The 16197-nt window shown below is 31.9% G+C and overlaps 2 protein-coding genes across 5 annotated transcripts in view; both read left to right on the forward strand.

Moving 5' to 3' along the window:
* The first annotated feature begins 2719 nt into the window (after window positions 1-2719).
* LOC128188955 (uncharacterized) overlaps window positions 2720-16197 on the forward strand; it is a 30025-nt gene continuing 16547 nt past the window's right edge. Inside the window, exons 1-2 of the mRNA XM_052860294.1 lie at window positions 2720-2810; window positions 3803-3937. Coding sequence (XP_052716254.1) covers window positions 2730-2810; window positions 3803-3937 — 216 coding nt within the window. The 5' untranslated portion in view covers window positions 2720-2729. The remainder of the gene's footprint in view (window positions 2811-3802; window positions 3938-16197) is intronic.
* On the forward strand, window positions 10246-14727 carry LOC128188953 (uncharacterized). 4 transcript variants are annotated; one of them, XM_052860292.1, is made up of 3 exons: window positions 10246-10860; window positions 11558-11664; window positions 14108-14301. In XM_052860292.1, exons 1-3 carry the CDS (start codon window positions 10494-10496, stop codon window positions 14177-14179), a joined length of 546 nt encoding a protein of 181 aa, XP_052716252.1. In that variant the 5' UTR covers window positions 10246-10493; the 3' UTR covers window positions 14180-14301. The 4 variants fall into 4 exon arrangements, with proteins under 4 accessions (XP_052716252.1, XP_052716250.1, XP_052716249.1 ...); XM_052860290.1 differs by lacking the exon at window positions 14108-14301 and adding an exon at window positions 13123-13317; XM_052860289.1 differs by lacking the exon at window positions 11558-11664 and having other exon boundaries at window positions 14108-14727.

Below are 16197 nucleotides of genomic sequence, written 5' to 3' on the forward strand. Positions count from 1 at the left end.
CAAAATGCTCAGTTGGCAATTATCAACTCTTTCAGCAAAAGGACATTAATACAACACAACTACAGTCTCGAACAATTTAAACCAAATGTGAAAATGGCATGCACTCCAAGTAATAAGTATCGTCGTCTTATTTTGAGAAAAATCTACATTATTCCTCACTGTCGATGGAAGTAATTTAGACCAAATGACCACCGTATTTAAAAGCACCCTGCAGTTAACATTCCGGAAGCCCAATTATCTTTTTCATTACATCTATCAAGTAAAGTTCAAAATTCGAAATGCTAACGAGATAATCAGTTCATTATTTTCTAATGTACAAATTACCAGAAACCTGGACAAGTCGTTGACAATTCAGTATAAAAGAGGCCCTGGTGGGCAGCATGCATCTTCTGGGTATAGTCCACTAATGCATTTTCCTTAGGCGGTAATGTTAACGTTAGGGTTCATAGCTCCGGCCCTAATTTTCGTTCAGCAACGAGGGACCTCTTGAATGAAAGCTCATCAAATTGTCTTTTTCCTGTTAAAATTTCGTGGTTTGAAGTCAGATTCGTTTTCTGGCAAAATGCGTCTGTATTGAAAAACTCTGAAAATGAAAGTAAAAGTAGGGAATTTCTCAGTTTTGGAAAGGGTGTACATCGAACAATTTCAATTCTTTTCTTCAAATGATAATTCAATTTTGACACTTGTTTTAAAAATTGCAAATCCTCTTTTCTGACATGTGTCAAACATTCTGATTTGAAATGTCCCAATAAATGTATATACACTCTGCAAGTATAGGGACTATTTTGCTTAAAGGCACTTCTTTGTTGTCCTATCGATTCTAAAAATAGTTAGAGGGATATACCCTTCTGGGCACTAAAATGACACAGAGTTTGTTCTTTGTTGTTTTATCGCAAATCTAACGCTACACGCTACGGCCGATGAAGCCTTGCGTTGAGTGATGACACTTACTAATCGATGTGAATTTCAATTTCAAAGATTCTGATTGAGAACACGATGCAAAAAGAAAACTTGTAAAGATGTACTAGCAAGTTAAAAATAAATATACAGAGTTATTTTGAGAACAAATAGGGCGACGTTTACGTACATTTGTACATAATTTAAGTGAAAAAAAAGTTCCCTTAACGCAGGGACGAGCGCATATAGATTGAAGTTGCACTGCGCCCATAAGATAACGTTAAAAGTTTATTCTTAAGAGATTCGTCAGAAACTGTTTAGTGAACAAATGAATTTTACATAACCGTTCATCATGTACCATATTTGTGAAATGATCGCTTGGGTTGAACAGACTGTTTTTCCTCATAAAAAAGCTTGCTGCAAAATGTAAATCCATGGGAAAATTGGGGTTGACACGCCGTAAAATCCATGAGACGTTTTACAGCATATATCTTCACTTACTTGCTTACAATAATTCTGTTCTGAAAATCTCTTAAACATCGTCAGCAGTTTCGTAAAATTAAAAAAATGTTTGGTTTGTTTATATACATGTAAAATAGTAAAATGGCGACTCAATCTGAACGTGAATTATACAACCCAAGGTCGGTAAGCGTGTTTGAGAGAAAATCAGCGGCAAGTAAGGCGTCAGCATCAGTAGTGAATATTGCCTGATGAATATTGTGGTACATGTAATAAAATTGAAGTTTAACCCATCAGTCCAAAATTGAATACGTTTGTTTCGTACATTTCAAGTTTTGTGTATGTTTGAATTTAAAGCACATGCACACTTGTAAAAGTGTGTCATTGATCGGTTGAGTTCAATTACATGCAATTCGTGTCTTATTTATTGTCAGTATCTGTTGTGAATTTTTTTGGAATAAGCTACAACGAAATAAATACCCAGCTTACATTGATGCGTTAAAAATGATTGAATTTCTCGGTGAACCATAATACTGAAAAAAAAAATTGGGGAACCCGTTTAAAAAAGTGTGTTTTGTTTACACCATAATAACAAGAGGCGATTGTTGAGAGAACTCTTTCAGTCAATTGTTGCAGTGATTTAGTTTTTGCAGTCCTGATACAGAGTTTTGAAACGACACTGCCAGCAGTTGGTGCATAAATTATCAATACCACGTAAGCAGGTCAGAGTGGACGGGTACTATTTCGAACGGCCAATGAAAATGCTTGGTTTATAAACTGCAACTTACGTTTCAAATTGTCAACCTGTTACACCCAATAGTGTCGTCACCCAGCGCATCAGTCCATCGGTCGCAGCGTATACATCCATGTTGGATTTGCGATAACCAGTATATATATATATATATATATATATATATATATATATATATATATATATATATATATATATATATATATATATATATATAGATATATATTAACTACATGTAGTACCCTTTTATTGGTAACCGATACTTATCCAACATATACTAACCATGCGTATTCAGTTTAATTGAGAGGAGGGTGAATGATGGAAGGCTAATGATAACACGTTGCCTGAATATGTCTATGTAATAATTTCTATGTAACAATTTGAACAGAGAAATAATTACCTAAATTAAATAAAATAAGTATTAGTACCCCACAACGGGGGAATATAATGAGATTAAATGAGCCATGTATGTGAAAGGGCATCCTGCGACTACCATCCCCTCATTACATTTATCATCATATTGCAAATGTTTAAATTTTGAAATGCTAACTATATAATTAGGAAACTATTTGTAATGTATGATTATATATAAAACCACAGACCTCGACATTCCGGAGTGAACATGGCAGTTAGCTACTTCCTTCTGGTACTGAGTCTCTCTTGTTTTGGCTTGACCTTCTCTGTCAGTAGTATCCAAAAAGAGGTATGATCAGATATTTTCTTCAAACTTGTGCATATATATCCCAGTTAAAATTTTAAAAATCGTTTACAATAAATAACTGGTAATAATTATGACTGTATACATGGTTATTTTTGCCCCTTTTTATTTTTGCCCTTCTGAACTTGCTAACGGGTTTGCTCCGTTTTGAAGTCGTCAAGACACACTTAGACAGATACTCTTACAGTTATTTAAAAAAGAGTAAATTCATCCGCTGACAATAGGGGAAACTGGGCGAATATTTCCGTGTATACAATATCATTACAAATATATTCTTTCTTTTTGAAATAAATCACTCTTTAACCTAGTTAGGTTTGTCAAATTGAGGTATCATAAAATAACTGGCTACCACATAAGCATCATTGCATCTCACTGAGTTACGTTATGTGTATTTCCACTGGGGCTTATAATACCCTTGCATCTCTCTAAGTTACGTTTCAAAAGCAGCAAAAAATGATTAAATTAAAAAATTTTCGGCTCAAATGATAAGTATTCCGCGGAAATTTATACATTTTTAGACCATGCCATTATTTATAAACACCATGCCTTTCTTTAGCGGCAATTTCTTTGATGAGACATGAATTCACAGAACTGATCCCGTGATTTTATATAGAATAAAAAATTTGTTAAAGGAGGTTTTATATCAGTTCAACAAAACAGAGAATACCACACAAACGCCGAAAAAACCTCTGGTAAGCATTGAGAGTAAACATGCGATGGGAATCTAGCGTCATTTGAGAAAAAAACCTAGTGTTAGCAAATCAAAAAGACAAATATTTTTGTTAAATTGTCAAAATATATAAAGAATAGATTTTAATAACGTGTTCAAATAATAATCAAACCGGAAGAAAAAATAATTTTACACAGAATTGAAATATATTGGGTGAGGAATATTTATAATGCTACAACTTAATTGCATACCCGACCATAACATGTCCATGTTTAGTATTTAAATGATATTTTTCTAATTTTGGTAGACTTGGTTTGATATTGGAAGCACTTTGATTTCCGTAAATAAGTTGACATTCAAGGATCAAGAAAAAGTTTTGGTGGAAGTGGAACTTCCCCGCAAACCGAGGTGGAGTGGATTGTGGACTCAACAATTATTGGAGGTAAACACTCTAAATGTTAATTAATCATATATAAACAATAATCATTGGAGGTAAACACTCTAAATGTTATTCTTCTACAGTTATTGCCGAGATCAAAGAGATGCCGCGGACATTATTCTCCAATATACCACGAACGTCATCAGTAAATTATCAGATCAGAAATACCTATTTGTCTCGCACTAATCATGGAAGTACCACTTCAAACCGTAAAAAGTTTTAAAACCATGTCAATTTCACGTGTTAGTTCCAGTCAAAACAATGTGTATTGCCTCAAATCTTTATTCTTAAGAGATCAATGCGGCTGTTCCTAGGACCTCCCTAGCACATTTTCACGGCGTGTTTTTACATAAAATATATAACGTGTTGTAGTAATAATCGTATTAAATTGTCTTTAAAATATCAGGAATGTGATTCAAAGATATTTTATAAATAAGTGAAGAGTATTAAAATCCTAAGAAAAAAGTATGTCGTCTGCATGTGATTCCTTTGATCGATACACATGTAAACATTACTAACAAAACCGTTGGGGTTACACGGAACAGCCGTCAAAATGACCTAGATCGTCTCTCTATAGGAGAAACGATCTGTAGAAATACTGGGCTGTTAGTAGAATAGAAATAAAGTTCTTGTTTTCATGAATGTTGCAGGATAACCTCCTCGGTCTCGAAATGTTGTTTGAAATATAAAAGCCTCGGCTAACGCCTCGGCTTTTATATTTCAAAACAACATTTCTCGACCTCGGAGGTTATTCTGCAACATTCACGAAAACTCGTACTTTATTTCTTAAATTAATCATATCTAAACAATAATCCTAGAAGGTAAACACTCTAAATGTTAATTAATCATATCTAAACAATAATCATATGAGGTAAATACTCTAAATGTTAATTAATCATATCTAAACAATAGTCATAGGAGGTAAACACTCTAAATGTTAATCAATCATATCTAAATAATAATCATAGGTGGTAAATACTCTTAAATGTTAATTAATCAACTTCAACTTTCTTTATTGCGTAAAACATACATCTTATAGATTATGACATTTTTTAAACAGAATATGTGCAGCACATTGCATGGATTTACTAACAAATGGTAACAGCAATAAAAATGTAGTACCATGATATTAGCATTGGAGAATGTACAACTCAACACATCGATTTAATTACAACAATTGTTTTAAAAATAGTATATCAATCAACATGTACTTTGAAGGCATGATGCAAGAATTTCCCTAAGTTACAGAGTTCTCTAACATTGTTTACACATATGAGCTGTATAAATTAATACATTGATGGTTTTTTCCAATAGTTCTTTTTATGTATTTGGCTCTTAATTGCTGGTAATAAGATAAAGTGATGTTAATCCTCAATTAATCCTCTGTGTTAGTAAATTAATGGAACGTTTAGTTTTTAAACATGTGTATAATTTTTTTCATTGCAACAACTTGTTTTATAAATATCAAGCTGGTTTTCTGTCCGGACACTCAACTGTCTTCCAGTTAATTGAAACATATCACAATATTGTAAAAAGTATTGATGACGGGAAATCATGTTGTATTGTTTTTTTGTGACTTATCAAAAGCGTTTGATAGAGTAAGGCACAAAGGTCTACTTTTTAAATTAGAAACATACGGAATATCCGGCAACATTTTACAATGGTTTACAAGTTATTTATGTAATAGAAGTCAAAAAGTAATGTACAAATATGTTTTATCATCTAATACTTGTATAAAATCGGGTGTACCGCAAGGTTCAGTGTTAGGACCCTTGCTTTTTTTGATATATGTTAATGATGTCTCACAAAATATGTTACCATTTTGTCGACTTTTCGCAGATGACAATTGTATCCAATATGCATCGCATGATTTATCTATCATTGAACACAATATCAATCATGATTTATACATATTGGAACAGTGGTCTAGTCGATGGATACTTAAATTCAATCCAAACAAAACTAAGGCTGTCTTTTTTACTACAAAATCTAGCTATGAACTACCCGACATATTTTTTCAGCATTGTAAGTTAGAATATATCACAACAATCAAACACTTAGGTTTACATCTATCAAGCGATCTTAAATGGTCGGAGCACATTAATATCATAGTAAACAAAGCACTAAAAAAATTAGGTCTCTTGAAGAAACTTAAATTTAGTCTTGGAAAAAGCAGCATTTCCAAAATGTATATTACCTTTGTAAGGCCAATTCTCGAATATGCCTCAGTTGTTTGGGATGGCTGTAGTCAATATGACATTGACAAGTTAGAAAAATTTCAATTATATGCTGCCCGCATTGTTACAGGGTTACCAATTATTGCATCAAAAACATCCTTATATTTTGAAACGGGCTGGGAAACTCTTTCTGCTAGAAGAATGACGTCTAAACTTACCACTATGTACAAGATCCACAACAAGTGTGTCCCTGAATATCTATCTCAGATCATCCCTAATACCAGGAGTAACGACGCTGCATATAGAACTAGGAACATTGAAAATTATAGTTTACCTAGGTGTAGAACAGAATTATTTAAGAAATCATTTGTACCGGACACTATTCAATTGTGGAATACATTAAGTATAGGAGTAAGAAATGAAACTTCTATACAAAGATTTAAGAATTCATTATATAAATCTTAAAACATAGCTAAAGCTCCCTCTTTTTTTACACATGGTAAGCGCAAGCTAAACATAATACATACTAAGCTAAGACACAATTGCATACTCAATTATGATTTACACAAAATAAATATTATAGAAAGCGGTAATTGTCGCTGTGGATCACCCGAAGATGCTTACCATTTTTTCTTCAAATGCAAAAATTATACAATCGCTAGAAATAATTTTTTTCTTAATCTGCTACAACTAGATCATTTTCATATAATTAATACTCATCTTTTATTATGGGGCGATGAGTCATTATCCATTGATATTAACAAACAGTTATTCTCATTAGTTCAATTGTACATCAACGAAACTGGTAGATTTGTTTAATATAGTTTATGTGCATGTTTCTTATTTTCGTATATATCATTTATTTTTATTTATCGTAATAATAATTCTATATCATGCAATAACAGTTGTAAGTTTTGTATATTTTTTCTATTTCATGGTAAAGACCTAGTAAGTTGTCAGAACTTGTGTCCAAACCATTTGTATACGTATTTTATATATATGTATACAATAAAATATGTTCAAATCAATCCTCAATTTCGGATCAAAAAAATTCACATATTCTGTTACTTCGCAAAATATTTCTATGACGGCAACTTTCTATGGGTAAATTATGTAATGACATCCTGATTTTACTGAGTTGTTTTTTTTTGTAAATACAAGGAATAAGTTTCACTAAATAATATTGTAGTGAAAAATTGTCAATAATGTTTCTATATAGCATACATCTAGATGAACTATTTATACCTGCAAAAAGATTTTGTACAAAAGTATCAATTATTCTTGGCTTCATAAGTAAAAAATGGCTTTTATAGCATATTTTGTGTTGGTCAGCCCAGATGTAGCCTAAACTAATTTCAAACAATTTGTCTTTGATATTTGACACCCAGTTGGATATAATTTTCAATTTGTGTTCACTCTCTTCTAACATTTTGTCACAGCATGACCTCATGATACAGTTTTTACATTGTAATATTTTAAACCAAAATTTAAAAAACCTATCTTAACAATAATCATTGAAGGTAAATACTTTAAAATGTCAATCATATCTAAACAATAAGCATAGGAGGTAATACTCTAAATGTTTCTAAACCATATCTAAACAAAAATCATTGGAGTTAAACACTCTAAATGTTAATTAATCATATCTAAACAATAATCAGAGGAGGTAAATACTCTAAATATTAATTTATCATATCTAAACAATAATCATTTAAGGTAAACACTCTAAATGTTAATTAATCATATCTTAACAATAATCATTGGCGGTAAACACTCTAAATGTTAATTAATCATATATGAACAATAATTATTTTAGGTAAACACTCTAAATGTTAAATAATCATATCTAAACAATAACCATTGGAGGAAAACACTCTAAATGTTAATTAATCATATCTAAACAGTAATCATAGGAGGTAAACACTCTAAATGTTAATTAATCATATCTAAACAATAATTATTGGAGGTAAACACTCTAAATGTTAATTATTCATATCTAAACAATAATCATTGGAGGTTAATTCTCTTAAATGTTAATTAATCATATCTAAACAATAATCATAGGAGGTAAACACTCTAAATGTTAATTAATCATATCTAAACAATAATCATAGGAGGTAAACACTCTTAATGTTAATTAATCATATCTAAACAATAATCATTTTAGGTAAACATTCTAAATGTTAATTAATCATATCTGAACAATAATCATAGGAGGTAAATACTTTTCAATGTCAATTAATCATATCTAAACAGTAATCATAGGAGGTAATACTCTAAATGTTAATAAACTATATCTAAACAATAATCATTGGAGGTAAATACTCTAAATGTTAATTAATCATATCTAAACAAAAATCATTGGAGGTAAATACTCTAAATGTTAATTTATCATATCTAAACAATAATCATAGGAGGTAAATACTCTAAATGTTAATTAATCATATATAAACAATAATCATTTTAGGTAAACACTCTAAATGTTAAATAATCATATCTAAACAATAACCATTGGAGGAAAACACTCTAAATGTTAATTAATCATATCTAAACAGTAATCATAGGAGGTAAACACTCTAAATGTTAATTAATCATATCTAAACAATAATCATTGGAGGGAAACATTCTCAATATTAATTAATCATATCTTAACAATAATCATTGAAGGTATATACTTTTAAATGTCAATTAATCATATCTAAACAATAATCATAGGAGGTAAACACTGTAAATGTTAATTAATCATATCTAAACAATAATCATAGGAGGTAAATACTCTAAATGTTAATTAATCATATCTAAACAATAATCATTGGAGGTAAACACTCTAAATGTTTATTAATCATATCTTAACAATAATCATAGAAGGTAAACACTCGTAATGTTAATTATTCATATCTAAACAATAATCATTGGATGTAAATTCTCTTAAATGTTAATAAATCATATCTTAACAATAATCATTGGAGGTAAACACTCGTAATGTTAATTATTCATATCTAAACAATAATCATTGGAGGTAAATTCTCTTAAATGTTAATTAATCATATCTAAACAATAATCATAGGAGCTAAACACTCTAAATGTTAATTAATCATTTCTAAACAATTATCACAGGAGGTAAATACTCTAAATGTTAATCAATTATTCTAAACAATAATCATTTTAGGTAAACACTTTAAATGTTAATTAATCATATCTAAACAATAATCATTGGAGGTAAATACTCTAAATGTTAATTAATCATATCTAAACAATAATCATTTTAGGTAAACACTCTAAATGTTAATTATTCATATCTAAACAATAATCATTTTAGGTAAACACTCTAAATGTTAATTATTCATATCTAAACTATAATCATAGGAGGTATAAACTCTAAATGTTAATTAGTCATATCTAAACAATGAGCATTGGAGGTAAACACTCTAAATGTTAATTAATCATATCTAAACAATAATCATTTTAGGTAAACACTCTAAATGTTAATTATTCATATCTAAACAATAATCATTTTAGGTAAACACTCTAAATGTTAATTATTCATATCTAAACTATAATCATAGGAGGTATAAACTCTAAATGTTAATTAGTCATATCTAAACAATGAGCATTGGAGGTAAACACTCTAAATGTTAATTAATCATATCTTAACAATAATCATTGGAGGTAAACACTCTAAATGTTTATTAATCATATCTAAGCAGTAATCATAGGACGTAAACTAAATGTTAATTAATCACATCTAAACAATAATCATAGGACGTAAACTAAATGTTAATTAATCATATCTAAACAACAATTTTTGGAGGTAAATACTTTAAATGTTAAATTATTCATAATAAATCTGATTAATACAAGAGTGGGAAAAAAAATCATTTTTTATTATTTTTCTTTAGAAATATAGATAAAAAATGGATAAAAAAAATTTGACTGAAATGTTTGTATTTTAGTTTTCAGTTAAAATTTTCAGCTATTTTGCTTTTAAGACGCATGCACTTTTTTTTAGGATGAAAATATTTTTTTCCAGCGCAGAAAACTAGTATTATGAAACCAGATTAATGAATGTGTATTAATCACAAATTAGTCAATGTTTTCTTCATTTGTCCAGAAAATATAATTGGGTTTATCAAATATGGATAAACCCTGTTATTTCATGCAGTTAAGCATATTGTTTGGGGCAAGAACTATAACTCTAGTAATGCTAATTCAAGGGCAATAACTCCACACTTCCTGGTCTTGGAGCGTGCGCGTTAAGCTCTTCCTTTTATATTCAACTGTTCCCTGAGTCGGTCACAAAAAATCAACTAGAGAAATAATCAAGTTTTATCGTTTTAATCGGCGAGTTTTATTACTTTATACCGGCATATTATTTCAATATCATGCTGAGAGTAAGGAACCAAAGGGCATCTAAGGCGAGAAGCCCATACGCAGCCGTGCCAAATGGAGCAAATACAGTTGCCTCGAATAGTGTATTGGCACGAGGTCGTCGCGGAAATCGTCGAGGAGGTCAAGTGAGACAGCCTGTTGCAAACAGCTCCAATATTAATGCTCCTCCGACACAAGCGACTCCTCCAACACCTGCGGCTCCGACGACACCAGCGACACAGTCGTCAACTGAAGCAGGCCAGGGAATGTCACGGAGCGGGATGATTGGGATGATTCCTCACAACATGCCGCCCATAGTTAACCCCACCCCTGACGCACCAAGTGCCTTGTCGTCACATGTTCCCACCAACATGAATCAAGGTACAGAAAATTATTTGGAAAATAATATTGACACGCCAAACCCATTTAACAGTGTTACTTCTATACTGGGATCCCATGTATCCCAAGCTCTCAAAGATAAAATTTGGAATGGCAAATTTGTTCATTTAAACAAATTGTTGCTTCAAGAGCCTTGCACAGAAATGCAAAATCAAATTGTTTTCGAGGGGGGTGTTTTCCAGGTCAAACCAAAAAATAAAGAAACAAAAATTACAAACTTCTCGCAATGGATGGATGCATTTTTCATATATGCTTCTATATACTTAGAAAAACATCCACTACAAGCCATTTCACTCTTGAGGTATATGTCAACAATTAAAAGGGGGGCTGCTAGTAACAATTCAGGTTGGTTGGATTATGATGTGCAATTTCGCTTAAAGAAGTCTGTAGACTCCTCTTTAAACTGGGGATCTATTGATGCTGAACTATGGTTGTTTTACATGCAAACAGTTAATAAAACCCAATTGTCAAATCAGTCAACTCGTAGGTATTTGAAATGTTATGCCTACAATTATGAAGGTGTTTGTCAGAAACAATATTGCAAGTATTTGCATCAGTGCATCACATGTAATGCATATCATCCCTCCATTAACTGCTTCAAAAATAATCAATCTAATCAAATTCCCAAAAATGCACCTGCTCGTTCGGAAAATTTTAATTCCAACAACAAATTTTTCAGGAATCGACAACAAACCACAGGACGGCAAACCTACATGTAACTTGTTACATAAATTATGGGATATTGGCAGCACTCCAATCAATACATCTAACTTCGATTCTTTACTGGTAAATTACCCAAACAAAGAAATAGCAACAGTTCTATCAAATGGGTTTAAAAATGGGTTTTCACTTCAATATACAGGCATTAGAAAAAAGGTTGAATTTAAAAACATGATATCTGCAGAGGAACATGCTGTTGAGTTACATGAAAAAATAAATAAAGAAATAAAATTGGGTAGAATTTTAGGCCCCTTTCCCTGTCCACCTATTTCAAATTTGCGGTGTAATCCTATTGGTATCCTCCCCAAAAAGCAAGGGGGGTGGCGTATGATTTCTAATTTATCACACCCAGTGGGTAATAGTATCAATGATCACATTGATCAGCAATATTGCTCAGTGTCGTACTCTACATTTGATCAAGCCTTGTCACTGATTCAGGAGATGGGGGAGGGTGCATTAATGGCCAAAATGGACATTTCAAGTGCTTTTAGATTGTTGCCAGTCTGTCCTGAAGATTTCTGCTTGCTAGGTTTCAAGTTTTTAAATTCATATTATGTGGACAAATGCTTGCCAATGGGTTGCTCAATTTCATGTTCATTATTTGAGATGTTCTCTTCCTTCCTTCACTGGGAGCTGCAGCAAAGGTCAAATTCAAGGGGGATCATTCATTATTTAGATGATTTTTTATTTATAGGTAGAGCAAACACAGCTGATTGTGAGATGTTAATGGCTCATATGATAAAGTTATCAAAAATTTTAGGGATCCCATTAGCTCCAGAAAAAAAAGAAGGTCCATGTACATCTATTTGTTTCTTAGGATTAGGCATTGACACAGTTTCAAGAACTATTTTCGTTCCAAAAAATAAAGTTACTGAACTTTTGGAAAAAATTAATGATGCTTTAAGTTGTAAAAAGGTCACCGTTAAAAAATTACAGTCATTAGCAGGGTCACTAGCATTTGTGGTTAAAGCTTTGCCCTCAGGAAGAGCATTTTGTCGTCGTGTATATGCGGCTTTAGCAGGAGGTAAAAAATCTTTCCATTTCATAAGAATTTCAAAAGAAATCAGATTGGATTTAGAAATGTGGGTAGAATTTCTTACAAAGTTTAATGGATTAACCCCTTTTCCATCTTTGACATGGCAAGATGATGAGACACTCAAATTTTATACAGATAGCTCAGGTTCAAAAGGGTGTGGGGTCATATTTGGCAGTCAGTGGTGTTATTTGGCTTGGCCTTCACATTGGTTTTATGAGACAACAAAAGATATTACTTTTCTTGAACTTGTGCCTATTGTTTTGGGAGTTTTTATTTGGGCAGAACAACTCTATGCAAAAAAGTTATTGTTACATATTGACAATCTCTCATTAGTTCATATTATTAATCAAAAGTCTTCAAAAAATAACAGGGTCATGGTTTTGATTCGAGCGTTGGTATTGTATACCCTTAGTTATAATATCCAGGTTAGAGCTATACATGTTCCGGGAAAAAATAACAATATAGCAGATGCTATTTCTCGCTTTCAGTGGTCAAGATTCCGACAGTTGGCTCCTACAGCAGACAATTTTCCATGTCAAATTCCTGCTCCATTTTGGGAGATTATTCATCAACTATAGATCAACTGTTAGAAGCCAGTATATCTAAAAACTCAAGTAAAGTTTACAAACAAGGCATCCAAGCATTTTTTAATTTCAGAGTTCAAGCTTCCTTTGAGCATTTGTGGCCACCACCTATAGATCATATAGTAATGTTTATAGCTTATATGAAGGAATCTGGGTTTGCATTTTCAACAGCAAAATCTTATATGGCTGGTTTGACTTTTGTTGTAAATTTACATGGTTGGCAGAATGCTACAGAATCCTTTTTGGTAAAAAAGTTGTTAGCAGGATTTAAAAGGTCATGCAGAACTCAGGACATTAGACAACCAATTACATTGTCTTTATTAACACAAATTACCAGTATCATTCCACATTTAACTATTTCTTCGTATGAAGCACATTTATTTCAGTCAGCATTTCTCATTGCATTTTTTGCTTTATTGAGAGTAAGTGAACTAGTGGCGTTGGAAAGAAATCATGTTCAAATGTTGGAGGATGAGTTTATAGTTTTTGTGGGTTGCTCAAAAACAGATCAATTTGGTAACGGTTCATCCATTAGAATACCCAAAACACCTGATTCTTTTTTGATGTTTCAAATTTTTCAAAAATTTCAAAGTCATAGGCAATGCATTCAAGCAACACATCTATTTGCCCACTGCAATACTAAACCATTGACTCAATATCAATTTTCATCCATGCTGTATAAATCCTTAAAATTCCTAGAGGTACCTACAAATTCATTCAAGTCGCACTCATTTAGGATTGGAGGTGCAACTTACCTGTACTTAAAAGGGGTTTCTGAAATACAAATCAAGCATATGGGTAGATGGAGTTCATCGGCTTTCAAATCCTACATAAGACCATGTTAATAGTATTTTTAGTTTTATGCTGTTAAATCATACATAAATTTCAGATTCAGTTTGGATCATTGGCTCATCTATTATTCATTGGGCACAGAAATATGCAGAGACCACAAATCAGTTAAACCTTGGATTAAACCACTTTACCATTAATTGGAATGGTAGAAGGGGAATGGTTTGGGAGTACTTGTATACAACTGTGTCAAGTATGTTAATAGCTAATAAACAACCAACTATTTTGATTATTCACTGCGGTGGTAATAATATTGGGGACCCTCAAAATACCTTAAAAGGTATTCAAAAATTCATGAAACTAATTTTATCTCAAATAGCAGACCTCTTGCCAAACACTCTCATTGTATGGTCACATATATTACCTAGAAGTAATTAGAGGCAGTCTTTATCAACCATTGAAGGTGAAAACTCTAGACGTAGAATAAATAGTGCCATTGCAACATTTGTCTTGAAAAAGCTTAATGGTGCATCTATCAAATATACAGATATCCAGATAACTCAAAAGAGATTATTTAGATTAGATGGTGTGCATTTGTCAGATCTGGGTAACAATATATACATAAATTCCCTGAAAAATGCTATTGTGCAGTTTGTGACATCTTCCTCTCGCACCTATCCTTAAAATATACTAGCTGATATATCTCTGGCAAGTCATGGTCCGTTTACTTATCTATCTTATTACCGTATATATCATATACATATATCTGAATCTAGAATGTCCAAGTATAGACATTCTTATGTATCATATCTACAGGTATCATTGTTGTCAAAATTGCCGCCTGGTATTGGCGGATGGTTCACGTGACAGTGTCCGTGATCCATTTGGCATAATTTTGATTAGAATACTGTCTCCGTGGGGCACTGTTTTTTCCAGGCTCCTCGGGTCAAGAGAGTATTTCTAATATTGTATATTACATATATATATTTGATATATGCTGCCATATTGTTTGAACGGCGCATGTCGAGTTCAATGTACATGTATGAAATCTATCTGATGTACATGTACTATATATCTGACTGATATCTATCTGATATTCATGTACTTATCTAATTTTTGCACATTTGATTAAACGGCCATGACAACTACGCCAAACAAACAAAAGTCTATTTAGTTTTGTATATACATCAGGGTAAATATCTGAATCATAATTGTCTGTTGTTTTGATATTGGTATTAGCTAGAAACATGAAAAGCATATTTATTTGGGCAAAGGTCATGAAATAACTATGGGAATTGAAATAGTTGTAAATAAATGGTTTTATATAAATTTTGTTCATTAAAAATCATTCTACAAAACTGAAAATATTAACGACTTTGTCGTGAGCTCTTTTGTAAATTGCAGTCCTGGAATGACCGCTAAAATGAGTTCATTTTTTAACATACATAATGTTAAGGAGGATGGACTGTCAATAAACCTTTAAATTGTCGATTCAAAATTCAAGTTTCAGAGAAATACATTCTAAAAATGGCTGTGATGTTTTTTTATTGCATTTAATAGACAAGCAGTATATAAAAATGGATGTTTTTTTTAAATATTGAGGGTATTCTACTGTCGGAGTATTATTATTCACTTAAGCATTAACTTGCTGTTAGGTCAGAACATTGTTAACGGTTTATTTACTTTTACGTTCACTTATTATTTTTAGCAAATGAATATAGTTTCGGCACCTGGAGTACAGGGAAGGAAAGCAGTACCTTATATACAATTTTGTTTTCAACGTCTGTGAAGTTTCTTGAGCTGATATCAGTTAGCACCGGCAACTTTATTACCAGATATAATATCGATGTAAATGCACTAAACGCAAAAAAATATTATCAGAGTGTTTGTCAGGGAGCAATTGATGACATCAACAGCACCTCCGTTGCTGCCTATTTCCGCTGTTTACCGGAATTAGATTCGAAAGATTCCTGGTACCAGAGAATGGCGATTTATGCTAAATATGAAAAAAATGAAGTCAATTTTAGATTTTTGGAAAGTGAGCCAAATCCATACGTTAACGGGACGTACGAGCGAAATTCAACTGCGACCGGAACAGTGGTATTTTCTAACCGAGCTTTAGAAAAATTTAAAACTTTTCTGTTTTTGGACAGCCACTTGACCTTGAACTTGAACGACGTGGTGAGATCC

Source organism: Crassostrea angulata, chromosome 6, assembly GCF_025612915.1.
Source record: "Crassostrea angulata isolate pt1a10 chromosome 6, ASM2561291v2, whole genome shotgun sequence".
In the NCBI taxonomy this organism is placed as follows: Eukaryota; Metazoa; Mollusca; class Bivalvia; order Ostreida; family Ostreidae; genus Magallana; species Magallana angulata.

What these genes read in the sequence shown, in the direction of transcription:
- LOC128188953 (XM_052860288.1), top strand. Translation starts at nt 10,494, where the DNA reads ATGCTGAGAGTAAGGAACCAAAGGGCATCTAAGGCGAGAAGCCCATAC. An exon ending in TCCCACCAACATGAATCAAG is followed by an intron (nt 10,861 to 11,557) that starts GTACAGAAAATT and finishes CAAATTTTTCAG; the next exon opens with GAATCGACAACAAACCACAG.